We start from the raw sequence: 13,537 nt of genomic DNA, 5'->3' as shown, positions 1-13,537 counted from the left end.
TCTGCTGTTTATTTACTTTAAAGCTTTATTTAGTTACCAATTCATTTATTCTTTTCATTATTTTTTAAAGATTTTTAAATTTTATTTTATGTATATGATTGTTTTTGCCCGTGTTATGTTTGTGCACTATGTGTTCAATAGTTTTATTGATATTGGATCCCTAGGAACTGGCATTATAGTCTGTTGTGAGCTATCTTGTAGGTTCTGGGAATTGAACCTGAGTCTTTTGCAAGAGCAGCAAGTGCCCTTAATCACTGAGCCATCTCTCAGCGTATACCTCAATACTTTTAAGAATCCAGAAACGCCTAGAGAGATGGCTCTGTGATTAGGAGCACCCTGTTCCTACTGCAGAGGACCTGGGTTCAGTTCTTAATACTTACACGAGGACTCACAACTATCCTTAACTCCAGTTTTAGGAGACCCAATGCCTTCTGTCTCCATGGGCACCAGAAATACATATGGTCCACTAATATACATGCAGGTAAAATCCCATACACATAAAATAAAAATAAATATTTAAATGAATCCAAATAAAACACTCTTTGTGTAGCTTAATAGTTTCTGTTACTGTTTGTGTTTCTTAAAAGAAATGCTGTTTTTCACGTGAGTTTGAATTTTGAACTGCGTGGGTTGCCATATATGTGAAAACACATTTTTAAATATATTAAGTCTGTCTTAGATACTCAGTCATTTTGCTTACATATAAGAGCCATTCTAAAAATAAAGTGAATTAAATATACTTTGAGCTGGATGTTAGTGGCACATGCCTTTAGTCCCAGCAGTCAGGAGGCAGGCATAGCTCTCAGTTTGAGGCTAGCCTGGTCTACAGAATGAGTTCCAGGATGGCCAGGGCTCTACAGAAAAACTCTGTCTTGAAAAATAAAACCAAACAAACTTTGTGTACATAACACCCAATGATTGAAATAATCAAAGAAGTTTCCTGTTATGAACTGACTTCATCTTATATTCCTTTGTGTTATATTTTTAGACATGGTGGTAGGGAAGGGATAGAAGTCAGGTTTTGTGTATGTTCTACTAGGAATCTGTTCAAGTACTGAGCCCCAGGTCCAGAAGTTTGTGTTTGGCTTTTTTGTTTTGTTTTTAAAGAAATCAGCAGTTTGAAATATTTGTTTTAAAATTTGAAGAATGAGTGCCCCTTTGCGTTACTGCAATAGCCAATATAATATGGCATTTTTTTTTTTTACTAGAAATCTGTTCTTTTTTCCCTCTCTCTCTCTCTAGCCTTGCACTGAAGTATTATTTATAGATATATTCCACGAATATAATCAAACTCTTACTCCAGTACTACTAGAAATGATGCAAACTCTTCAAGGTAAGTTGTAGTTTGTGATAGTTTTACCATTTAGTGTTCAGTTAAAATTGCCTCAGTGTTAACTGTGTTCACTGCTCTGTTTCCTGGTCATAAGCTGAATATGAATTTGCATGTGTTCTTTCTTTTAAGAGTGGCATTTAAGTTAGCCTTGAACTATATTTTTGAATATGATACATCTTGCTATTGTAATCATAATAATACCATAAAACAAATGACAGGTGAAGTACTTGGGGAAACTTTCTCTAGAGCATGTTATAGAAAGTAGTTAGAAAGACTCAACTATTTTGTTATCCTTATAGCTGTAGCAGTAAGATAGAGGGGAGATAGATTTAAAAGGAGATGACTGTAAGGAGTAGTTTTCCCTGCCAGCCCCAAATAACACACAGAAACACTGTATTAGATATAATTCTGTGGGCCAGTTACTAGTTTCTTATCGGCTAGCTCTGTCTTAAGTATTGACCCATTTCTATTAATCACGTGGTCTTATCTTACCGGAGAGAGGGAGCTGGAGGTTGTGCTCTCTCCAATCTCTCCATGTTGACTCCTCCCTACTACTTCCTCTTTCCTCCTTGTCTCCTAGTCCTGCCTATCTTGCTTTCCTATTGGCCAACAGTGCTTTATTCATTAACCAGTATGAGAAACATATTTACAAAATGACATCTCCCATCAGATGACAAAGCAAATTTTGGTTATTTGGTTATTGTACTTTATACACAAATAGTTAATTGCTATGTAACTTTGATTAGATTGTCAGTTTCAGGATAAATTGGCCATAGTGGCTTTATTCATTCTTTACCTCAGTGCTTGTCATGCTTCATTATTATGTTGAGTGATTCCCTTGAGCAACTAATTGAATGTGCTGGGAACAAGAAAGTGATCAAAATGGCCCTAAACTTTTATGTCTTTACTTTATATATAGTGGTTGGAGATCACCATGCACCTCTTGAAGTACTTTTAAATAAAAAGAGACAGGAGGAGGTGAAAGACCATTCAGACAAGCCAGGCTAGGCTTTTCCCTTCAAGGATGGAAGAGTATAGGGGTAGATCCTGGAGAAGAACATGTTGGTAGAAGCTGCTAAAATGCTTAGAAGGCAGAAAGCAATGTAGAGAATTGAAATGGCAAGTGTTTCAATTGTGGCAGACAAAGTCATCTTAAAATGGGATTGTAAATAAGAAGGTTCCTAGAAACAGTGCTTTTTCTAAGTATAATCCAAACAATGCTCCTTCCTTGTGAATTATGCAAAAGGTGTGGTAAAGGTAGGTATTGAACTAATGAATGTAGATCAACAAGAGATATTTAAGGCTATCACTTGCTGTTGGGAAACTCCTTGAGGGCCCTGTCACAGACCCCTTTGCCAAATCCTGCTCACTCATTCCCTGTCATTGTGGAAATTACATCCCAGAGCAATTAAAGAACCTAATTCCTATTATAAGAAACCATACTGCTCTGGATGATACAATAGCCATAGAAGAGAGAACAAAAAATTTAGGAGAAACCATAAATCAAATTAGATAAAGATTAGATTAGGAACATCCCCAAAAGTTAGGGTTGGGGAAGGGTTTTGTTTTTTTAAGGAAAGTAAAAGCAACCATCTTGAGGCATTTAAAGACCTTTGGACAAATAAGCATCCAAAGAAGAAGGGAAAACTACCCAGAAAAAAAATATCAAGAAAAGAATCTAATGTGATCTCTGAAGTCTCCAAAAAGATGATGGAACCCCACAATGACAATTCCACCAGGGCTGTGATAACATGACTAAGCTGGAAAACGCCAACTAAAGATCAGCTTTGGACTATAAACTGCTCAGGACAGTTTCAAGGTGTCAAAGTTGAGATGATCCAGCCTCACAGACTACTCTAGCCAGGTCTTTAGAGAAGCCCTACACTTCCCCCATTACACAGAGACTGGATAACAAATGATACAGCTGCCTCTCCCAGAACTTGACAATTAACCCAAAGTTTTCTTTTCAGGATCCCCTAAAGTTGCTGTAGCCCCTAGGTAGCAGGAACTAACTTTAAGAAAATGATGCCCACATTCCCAAGAGGTGGGTGGGGTGGGTGGTCTTAGGTCTTTCATTGGGTTGTGGATATCTGTTATTGTTTAGGGAAATTGGTTACAAGTTGCTATTGATAATGGTCAGGAAAAAAGCTAACAAAGGATAGTAGATTCAGGGTTCTTGTTTTGAGAAGAAAAAAGGGGGATACAGATGTGATAGGATAAAAGAGTAGATTATTGAATCTGCTCTGAAAGGAAAAAATGGAGGATATAGATATAAGATAAAAAAGGTAGATTATTGAATCTATTTTTAAAAACCATTTACTAGTTTTAAATATTTTACATTGGATTGGACTTTTGTATATTGTATACAAATTTTGTATGTTGAGATTAATTTGTTAAAACATACCATACCTAGGTTTTTAATCTTGTTCAAGATATTGTGCCTTATACAGTTCTTTTAACATTGTAATGCAAATTTCTAGTCCTTGAAAGTTATTATTACCAACTAAATAGGATAAAAAGGAAATGCAGATTAGTAATTAGTCACCTATTACAATTGAATTTGTAGTCACATTAGGTCAAACATATATTTTAGTTTATCTTCAGACACCAGAGAACTATTGAATATGACAGTTAAGATATTTTAGTATCTTTGTTTTTCCTTAATGACAATGAGACATGTCTGCTTCTGGCAGTGCCAATGTACTTCAGAGAATGTGATGGGCATTGAAGAAACTCCATATGGAGTTTACTTTCTTTGTGGCAAAAGTAAGCCACTGAGCAGGAAAGTGCCCTTGCCTTGACTGCTGACAGTGTGCTGTCCACATTGGACAAGCAGGACACAAGAAAGTGCTGCCAAACTTTGCCAAGACAAGGTGCGACAGTCCTTCAAAAATCCTGCTTCACAGAAAAGTCTGTCAGATATTCTAGGCCTGTAGGCCAAAGATAGATGCCCAAACATTGCAGAGGACCCTTGGATGGCTGTCCAGGCAGACGCTGTTATTTCCATTTTTTTTTTTTTTTTGGAAGTTGCTTGTTCACACTTTCTGCTTACTCAGTTAATATCATTTCCTTCTCTGGTGTCTGAGGAAGTTGAAGACTATATAATAACAATTTCCATTGCTTACCAGATGCAGAAGAGAAACTAAAGAGGTGTAAAGTGTGAAAAGCTAAGAGACATTAAAAGATAATACAAATTAGAATAGGAAGTGAATTAGGTACAACCTTTTGAACTCACAGGATAGGGTAGATAATGGAGTATTTTCTCTGAATTTGCAAATACAAATGGACTAGACATTGTTGATGTACTTATTGCCTGTATGTATTATATATATACTTACTGTACTTATTGTATGTAGTTTTTCTTATGTTAGTTATAAACTTTTTTTTTTTTTAATATTAGACCATAATAGTTGTGGTGTTATATTGTTTATGATCTAATAAATCTTGCCTGGAGATCAGAATGCAAAGCCACAGCCATAGAGGCCAGGCAATGGGAGTACACACCTTTAATCCCACAGCCACACAAGTTAGCAGTACAAGCTTGATAGTGGTGGTACCCACCCTTAGTCTTAGCACTAGAGAGATATATAAGTCAGGAGTAGGGTCTCAGACCTGGCAATGAGTCTCCAGCCACGTTGAGGACAGGATTGCCCCAGCTTTGGTAGAGGTAAGAGTTCTCTGGTGGCTTGACTGGTTTACTTTTCTAATCTTCAGCTTGAACCCCAGTAACTGACTCTGAGTTTATATTATTTGTGTTATGCTTATATATTTACATATAGTTTTTAACAGTTAAAATTAAAAATTTAAAATTAGAGTTGTTTATTTTTACCGATTATTTTTCTTTCTTTCTTTCTTTTTTTTTTTTTTTAAAAGGTCCAACCAATGTAGAAGATATGAATGCACTGTTAATCAAAGATGCTGGTATGTTGGACTCAAGTGATTTAGAAATGTATATTTACCCAATAGATACAGGATCTGTTTGGTGGTAGATTTTTTTTTTTTTCTGTGAGTATTGGGATGTAAAAATAGCTAAAATCTAAGAATTGTGAGTTTAAGGAGATAACCAAATATACAGCTCATTCTACCATTGTATGAAATGGTTAATGCTAAAGTATGTGTTAAAAACAAGGGAATTCTGATAGGGAAAGTGTCCCTTTTAAAGAACTAGCAGAGATGGCAAGGATGACCAGGAGTCAGCTAGACAAGGTGAGAGTGCCAGGCTAGCGTCCCAGGAAGACTTGAAGGTGAGGTGAGCTAGTCTAGGTACAGTTTAACCTCTGGGTAACTGTGGCTAAACTGGACAGGAACAAGCAGTTAAGCGATTGTTGTGGGGGATGAGCTAGAGAAAAATATACAGGGGTTGAATCATAAAATAATATTGCTTCCATTTAGAATCAGATGTTATTTTATAATACTTGAAATTTGAGCCATTTTAGACTTGATTTAGTTTTCTCTTTGAAAATAGTGAAGAGTGTTTGGGAAAACCTGGGATAAAAAAATTTAAGAAATGTCTCTAAAATATTTTTAGCAATCTCTGTTAATATTGTATATTTTCCTTAATGTATTTCATGTTTCAGAGTAGGTTCAGAGTTTTATATAAGACCAAATACCTAAAATCTTTAATTTCTTTTTTTCTTTTTTGTCTCAGTATATAATGCTGTGGGATTAGCTGCTTTTGAGCTGTTTGACAGTGTTGATTTTGATCAGTGGTTTAAAAACCAACTTCTTCCAGAATTACAAGTTTCTCATAATAGGCAAGTAATCACCTCCTTTACTGTCTTGATTTTTGAAAATAAAAAATGTATAATTTTGGTTATATTTATCACAGAAAAGAATATAAGACTTACAAATACTGTAGCAAATATGAGCAAAAGAAGTTATTTTTTATGTTCCTCAAGTGTAAATCTTGAAAGAAGTATTTGATGTAACATGGAGAGGGTTTGCAGGAGAAAAGAAACAGAACTTTGTGTGGAGATGAAGGCAGACCTGTCATCTCCTGGAACAAGCTGTGCATAGAACGAGACTGTTGGCATCAGTCAGGTCTGTAGTAAGCAGCCCAGCCAAAGTGATTGCCACGAAGAGTGATGGTTGTCTTTGAGAGGAAATAGAGGAGGTGGCTGCTTATGCAGAATTTAATGGACTTTGCCTTCCTACACAGTTGCCTAATTTATTACCAGATCCATGTGGCAGTTAGTAGCACTTTGCCCAATGCTTTGCATTATGTATTTTAATCTGTAATGGATAGAATGTAAGAGGAGGAAAGGTCTTTTAATGGTTTTTTTAATGTCATTTCTTTGTTCAAAATGAGAAACTAGAGAGCTGGAGAGTAAGCCTTGCTTAAGAGAAGTTGCTGCTCTTATAGAGGATTCATATTCCTCATTTGTACCCAGAAATAAATATAATTTTGTCACTAAAAGTTTATGTCAAGAAGATATTTTTTTAATGGCATTCTAAGGTAGAAATGTTTTAAATTTGAATTGGTAATTTTTCTTTTTTGACTAAGAAAAATCTTGTGAAACTCCACTTTAGTAAGAACAATATCAGAAAATAAATTATGTATTTGTTACTGCTAATCCTTTGCAATTTTAATGATATGTCACCATTTTTGTTCTGAGTCATGTTTGGTAATTGCATAACCCTTTCAGAATCATTTAGCTAGAATCAGCAAGCTTATACAGATATTACTTAGATAAACATAAAGGTCTTTCACAATGATCTGAAAATAATATTTGTAAGGTTGACTGATGGAAATAGAAACGCTGAGTTTAGGAGGTTATTGTTTTAGTACAGAGATCTGCCAGCTGTAGGGTTTCTGGTATTAGCATTGTTTGTGGCTGCTTGAGGAAGAGAAATTTATATACCCATCTGTGCTTGAAATCGCTTTTGTGTGAGATGCTGTGCATCGAACCCCGGACCTTCCTCATGTGAGACACGCACTTTACCACAGAGCGAGCGTCACACTAGCCCTTGCATTTTGACACAGGGCATCACGTCTTTACTCAGGCAGTTTTTGCACTCACTGTTTCAGTTTCCTAGATGCTGGGAATGCTGACTGTGGCAGTGTATTAACACAGGAGAGTAAGAGAACACCACATATACCTAAGGAATTTTATCTTTTGTTTCTTTTGTGTTGATATTTAGAAGTTGGTTTTATGTAAATGCAAATTGCATTTTTTTACTATGTGTTAGATTTAAATGGAATTACTCTCAGTGAAGTAGACCTCTTAAAATACTGAACATTTTAAAATAAGAAAAAATAATACATTTTAATTAACTGATTTTGTTTTTCTTTTTTTTGCCACCAAGGTATAAACCATTGCGGCGCAGGGTGATTTGGCTCATTGGTCAGTGGATTTCTGTGAAATTCAAGTCTGACTTGAGACCTATGCTGTATGAAGCAATCTGTAACTTGCTTCAAGATCAGGATTTAGTGGTATGTCAGCCTGCCCAATCAGCATCTCTAGATCTCAGACCCCCCCTCTACAGTTTTTCAGAATTCTTCCTTTCTCAAAAATTTCTCTAGAGAATATGCTAGTTACTATTACAGGGATAGGAAAGTGTAGCACTTAGGAAGGGAATGGGTTCTTAGCCAGAAATAAAGGTTTTAGAAACTATTTTAAAGACTAGAAGGTAGAATTTAGTCATGTTACATGGTTTGGGAACTTAGAGTATGTTAGCTGGTGCCAGCTTGACTGATAACGTCAGAATATAGTCATACTAATAAGATGTTGCTCTTACGTACACCCAGATAACATGCTGTGTGCAATGGCATATGAGTCCCAGAGTCTGAAGCTTTTCTGTGGGGTTTAGAAAATCCCAGATCATTTGGGAGTTTGGAATCTTTGTTCTTCCTCCCTTTACCCTTCATTTGATGACTCCCACTTGCCAGGCTCCTTGTTTCCATGTTGCTCTGTCTCCTCTTGGTCCCACATCTCCTGCACGCCAGTCTCCTTCAGTCCTGTGCCTTCCATTTACCGAATGGCAGGTTATTTTTCTTCTTGGAAATGTCTACTGCCATAAAGGCTTAAGCAATCACAGAAAAACTGGAAAGGTCGAGATTAACAATACTCATTCTTTTTGTCACTTGTTAAAAACCAAGGGTAATACCCTTTCAGTTCCCCTTGGCATGTGCCCTGGGATTTAATATAAGCAAAGACAGAAAAGTGGTTTGGAATAATTTTTCATTAACTACCAATGATGATCAGCAGTTCTAAGAACAATGAAAAAATTCATATTGTACTTTGATTTTTTTTTTAGGTCCGAATTGAAACAGCAACAACTCTGAAGTTGAATATCCTTCAAAAGTTTTTTATTTGCCTTTATGTGTTTTGCCTACAAATATTTGCCAAATCAAATGTGCACCTAATTGCCTGAGGAGGCAAGAAGAAATTGTCAGATCCCTTGGAACTGCAGTTATTTATTTATGGTTGTGAGCTGCCCTGTGGGTGCAGGGAATTGAACCCAGGTCCTCTGGAAGAACCACTGAGCCATCACCTCTAGCCCTGTAGTAGTTTTAATTTAAAAAAAAAAAAAGATACTTGAAAAAACTTTCCAAAAGACTTAATTGTGAAGAAGTCCAGCATTTTGCTGTCGTTTTGAATCAGAGTGTCAATGTAGCCCAGCCTGGCCTGGAACTCTACACAGTCAAGACTAGCCTTCAACTTCTGATCCTCCTGCTTCTGCCTCCTCATGTTGGCATTATTGGTCTGCACTGCCCCACTGAGCCTTAAGTTTAACAATTTAAAATTGATTACTTTGTGAAATTAATTGATGGGATAGTTAAGATGTATTTTCTCCAAAATGTATGTGTTATAAACATATATATTTGTTATTTCAATAAATTATTGTAGGTGTATCTTGATAAATGTCATGCATTTTCAGTATTCCTTAACTGCTTTTTACCTGTTGATGATTTTGAATTTAGAACAGATCAATTTTTACCGGTAAGAATATTAATAAGGTTTTATAACAATTTCTATTTATGTCTTTGGAGTACACATATTACTTTTATAGCTCAATTTATATGTATTTTTAATATTTTAAAAACATACCTTTATTTATTGTGTGTGTGTGTGTGTGTGTGTGTGAGAGAGAGAGAGAGAGAGAGAGAGAGAGAGAGAGCATGCTTGTAGTTTTATCTGTGGAAGTCAAATGAGATCTTGAGGTACTTGATGTCTTAGATTCTTAGAATAGCAGGCATCTATCTACAGAATTTTTTATCTCCATGCAGCATCTGATAAGGACCTCATCAGTTCACTGGCTTCTTAAGTACAACAATTTAGTTCTTTTTGCTTTAATTTGTAGCCTCTTTGTATTGTTTTCTGCAACAGCTTTCCATAGAAGTATAGTTACAAGGCACAGTTAACAGCTTAGTTGACCAAAGCACAGTTTAGACTAGTCTTTTAAACATTTCGATTTGTGGATATTTAAGATTCTGATGTATACACCTTTAGCAGTAATAAAGAAAGAAAATAGTCTTATGTACTGGCAGCTTGTTTAAGTATTGCTAAGGTTTGTATTTTTGTCTCAATGCTTTGACATATCTCTGTTTATTTACATATGCCTAAGTCTATACTTCAGAACTTCCATTCTTTTCTTCTACCTGCAGTATTTGGAGACCATGTTCACACTGCTTTTTCAGCTGCTGCAGCAAGTTACAGAATGTGACACAAAGATGCATGTTTTGCATGTCCTTTCCTGCGTGATTGAAAGAGTCAATGTACAGGTAATTTTGTGAAACACAGTAATTGTCAGATGAGACTATGTATAGAATTTAATATCTTTGCTTTATCTCTGTTGTAGAAAAGATAAAGTAGTCTTAAAATGCTTATAACATATAGGTTATTTCATCTATGAGTTTTTCAGAATTGACATTTATATTTGACTTTATTAAAAGTGACTAAGAAAAGCCAGTTGTGTTGGCTAGTGCTTGTAACCTATTGAATGGGAGACTGAGGCAGGAGGGTGATTAGGAATTCAAGTGATGGCAAGATCCTGTCTTTAAAGAAAAAAATGAAAGGTTCAAGAATATTTAAATATTAAAATTATATCTGTGATATGGAGATATTAAGAAAGTAAAAAATTTCAAGTTTTTAAAAAGATTTTATATATATATATATATATATATATATATATATATATATATATATGAATGCTCTATCTGCATGTATATCTGCAAAGCCATAAGAAAGCATCAGATCCCACTATACATGGCTGTGAGCCACCATGTGGTGCTAGGAATTGAACTCAGGACTTTTGGAAGAGCAGCCAGTGCTCTTAACCGCTGAGCCATCTCTCCAGTGCCCAAATTTCAAATTTTAAAGATCTAGTTTGTACTTAATAACCTTCAAGTTCAGAGTACTTAATGTCTCAGTGAGATGTATCTAAGCAAATACAAGTTTCTTTAGGAATTTGTTATTGTTACTTTTTTTTTTTTTTAATGTCCATAGATTCTTTTGAAGGTTTATTTTGTGTGTGTATATGTGCTCATGCATGTCACAGAGGATAGAGGACTGCTCTGGGCAGTAGGTTCTGCTCTTGTGTCTTGTGTACAGGCAGGGTATCTGTGCCACTGATTGGCCTTTGTGAGCTTCTAGCCGATGTCTTGTTTCAGCCTCACAGTTTGCAGATTGCTTGGGTTGCAGATGCTCACTTGGCAGCCAGCTTTTTACATGGATTCTGGGGGTCAGGGCGATCAGGTCAGGCTTGCTCAGCAGGTGCTTTACCCACTGGGCCATCTTCCTGGCTCTATTTTTACTTAAACATTAAAAAACATATATGAAAATATAACACAAAACATGTACAAAAGTATATATAGCACAAAATAAAATACTATATATAGTATAATACAAAAATAAAATACCAAATTTTTGTTCACATCACATTCATGGTTTAGTATGAAAATGATGTGAAAAGCCTTTTTTCTTTTGTCTTCTTATCTTTTCTTCTCTCATACAATACTTCCTGACCACAGCCTCCACCCCTCACATTCTTCCCTTCCTCACCTCTCCTCACCCATCCATTGCTCCTCTGTCTCCCGTCCAAGAGACTCCAACCTAATACAGCACAAGTTACAGTAAGACTAGGCAGAGACCCTCATATCAGGGCGCACTTGCTTGAATATTAGTTCTTATTTTTGAACTAATACTTACTCAAGTAAGTGTGCCCTATGGTACGATTTTATTTATTTTTATTCATGTGGATGTTTTGCCTTTATGTCTGTGCACCTTGTACATGCCTGATACCTGAGGAGATCAGAAAAGGGCGTAAGGTGTGTGTTATTGATTATGCACGTGGTGCTATATATCAAGGTGAATAATCCCAAACTTAAACTTCACACCTGTTGACTAATTAGTAAATACCCATTTTCCTTTCTCAGCCTCTGGCAGTCACTGTTCTACTCCTGTCATTCAGAGAATTTGACTATTTTAGATACTTCTTAGAAGTGGAATCAGTGTTTGTCTTTCTGTGACTGATTTTCAGTTAGCAAACCTTTTAAGGTTGATCTGGATTATTGAATATTACAGATTTTCCCTTTCAGTTTTAAAGGCTGAGTAGATACGCTCTTGTGTATCCTTCAGGAAACCAAAGCTTGTGGATGCCTGCTACTTATATCAAATGGCTTCCCATTCTTCCATGTACTGTGTCATATTGAGATTGTCTGTAATACATAGCATGATGTGCACAGCTGCCATATGGCGTTGTTAGTGATACAATAACTAGAGCACCCCCAGCCCTCACATGCACTGGGTATTTTCTATTCAAGGCTGGTTTAATCCAAGGGTTCATACATACACTGTACTATACATGCTATGTATATTTAAAAACATGTATGTATATTTAAAAAAACCTTTAAAAAAATAGCTGCCGGTGTGCTAATCATCTCTTGGTCTTTTTGATAAATGCCTTGACGTGAGATCCCTGGAACATTTGATAGCTGTAGTTCTGAATGTTTAAGGAACCTTCACTGTTTTCTTACTAATGGATGTACTGTTTTGCACGTGACAAGACTGTATAAGGTTTTTCCTCCACACGCTCACCACTTACTGTTTCAAAAGTAGTCATGCTGACAAGTGTGAGGTGGCATTTTCCTGTGCTTTTGACTTCATTTATTTGATGACTTTTTTACATTCTTAGGTCTGTTAAAAAATGCTCTATACACGTGATTATAATTGGCCTATTTCAAAATTCATGTTACAATCATTTTTAGAATTATGTATAGTGGTTTTTTTTCTTAATCTCATTTCACTTAAAAATCTGAAGATTTCAGAAAGTTTGCAAGGATAGATGAGCATCCATGTGTCACTGTCCTGACTTTGTCGTCTCCATGTGTCACTGTCCTGACTTCGTCGTCTCCATGCGTCACTGTCCTGACTTCGTCGTCTCCATGCGTCACTGTCCTGACTTCGTCGTCTCCATGTGTCACTGTCCTGACTTCATCGTCTCCTCTGTCATCCCATGTGCTCTTCTTTTGTCTGTCTAGTGGTGCAGGAAATCACTGTTTGTAAGCTGCTTGACTGTAATCATGGGCGTGCTAATAACTCTGCATAAATAGCTCTCTATGCAAGAAATAGACTCCTCATTCTCCATCCTAAAATCTTCATTTTACTCAGAAAATTAATACTGATGCAGTTTTCTTTGAAATCTGTGTGTTTTTTTTTAACGTATTAATTGACCTGGCTTTATATAATTAGAATGGTCTTTAGAGACCAGTTAGCAAAATTGAGTTAATTGTTAGATGTTGATGGTTTACTATAATGCTGTAATTCAAATTTTGAAAATAAAAGTAAGTGAGTAAACACATGAAAATAAGGTAAAACATGAGTCTTTTTAATATTTAATTTTACCTCACTTAAATATTTTTGGGGAAACATCTAACTCTTAATACCATTTTCACCAGGAGGAGGGGTTAACAGTTCTATAGCTTTGCTACCTTTTGAGAGTTTGGTATTGTGGATACAGTATTGAATTTAAATACATGAGGTAGAATTTGATAATGTTGAAGGATTGATGGTTTGATAGTTTATGTCGTCACCAAGGATGTTCTGACTATAGAATTTCAGTTATTATACTAAACTTGGGATTGGTTTGCATTTCTCTGTGGGTATATCTGCTTACCTGTCTGTCCATTTATCTATCTATCCACCCACCCACCCATCCAGTTTTTCTTTAAATTCACTATTGAACCTGTGAGGTAGCCCAGTG

The 13,537-nt window shown here is 35.9% G+C and overlaps 1 protein-coding gene across 2 annotated transcripts in view; it reads left to right on the top strand.

The window, feature by feature from the left end:
• Positions 1–13,537, top strand: part of Ipo11 (importin 11) — a 112,572-nt gene that overhangs the window by 41,748 nt on the left and 57,287 nt on the right. For both annotated transcript variants that reach the window (XM_051182895.1, XM_051182894.1), the window contains exons 13-19: positions 1,243–1,333; positions 5,207–5,254; positions 5,982–6,087; positions 7,640–7,766; positions 8,591–8,624; positions 9,236–9,276; positions 9,942–10,058. In XM_051182895.1, coding sequence (XP_051038852.1) covers positions 1,243–1,333; positions 5,207–5,254; positions 5,982–6,087; positions 7,640–7,766; positions 8,591–8,624; positions 9,236–9,276; positions 9,942–10,058 — 564 coding nt within the window. The remainder of the gene's footprint in view (positions 1–1,242; positions 1,334–5,206; positions 5,255–5,981; positions 6,088–7,639; positions 7,767–8,590; positions 8,625–9,235; positions 9,277–9,941; positions 10,059–13,537) is intronic.

The sequence above is a fragment of the Phodopus roborovskii genome, unplaced genomic scaffold, assembly GCF_943737965.1.
Source record: "Phodopus roborovskii unplaced genomic scaffold, PHOROB, whole genome shotgun sequence".
In the NCBI taxonomy this organism is placed as follows: domain Eukaryota; kingdom Metazoa; phylum Chordata; class Mammalia; order Rodentia; family Cricetidae; genus Phodopus; species Phodopus roborovskii.
Note: the sequence above shows the minus strand (reverse complement) of the source record. Positions and strands in the feature narration are given on the sequence as shown.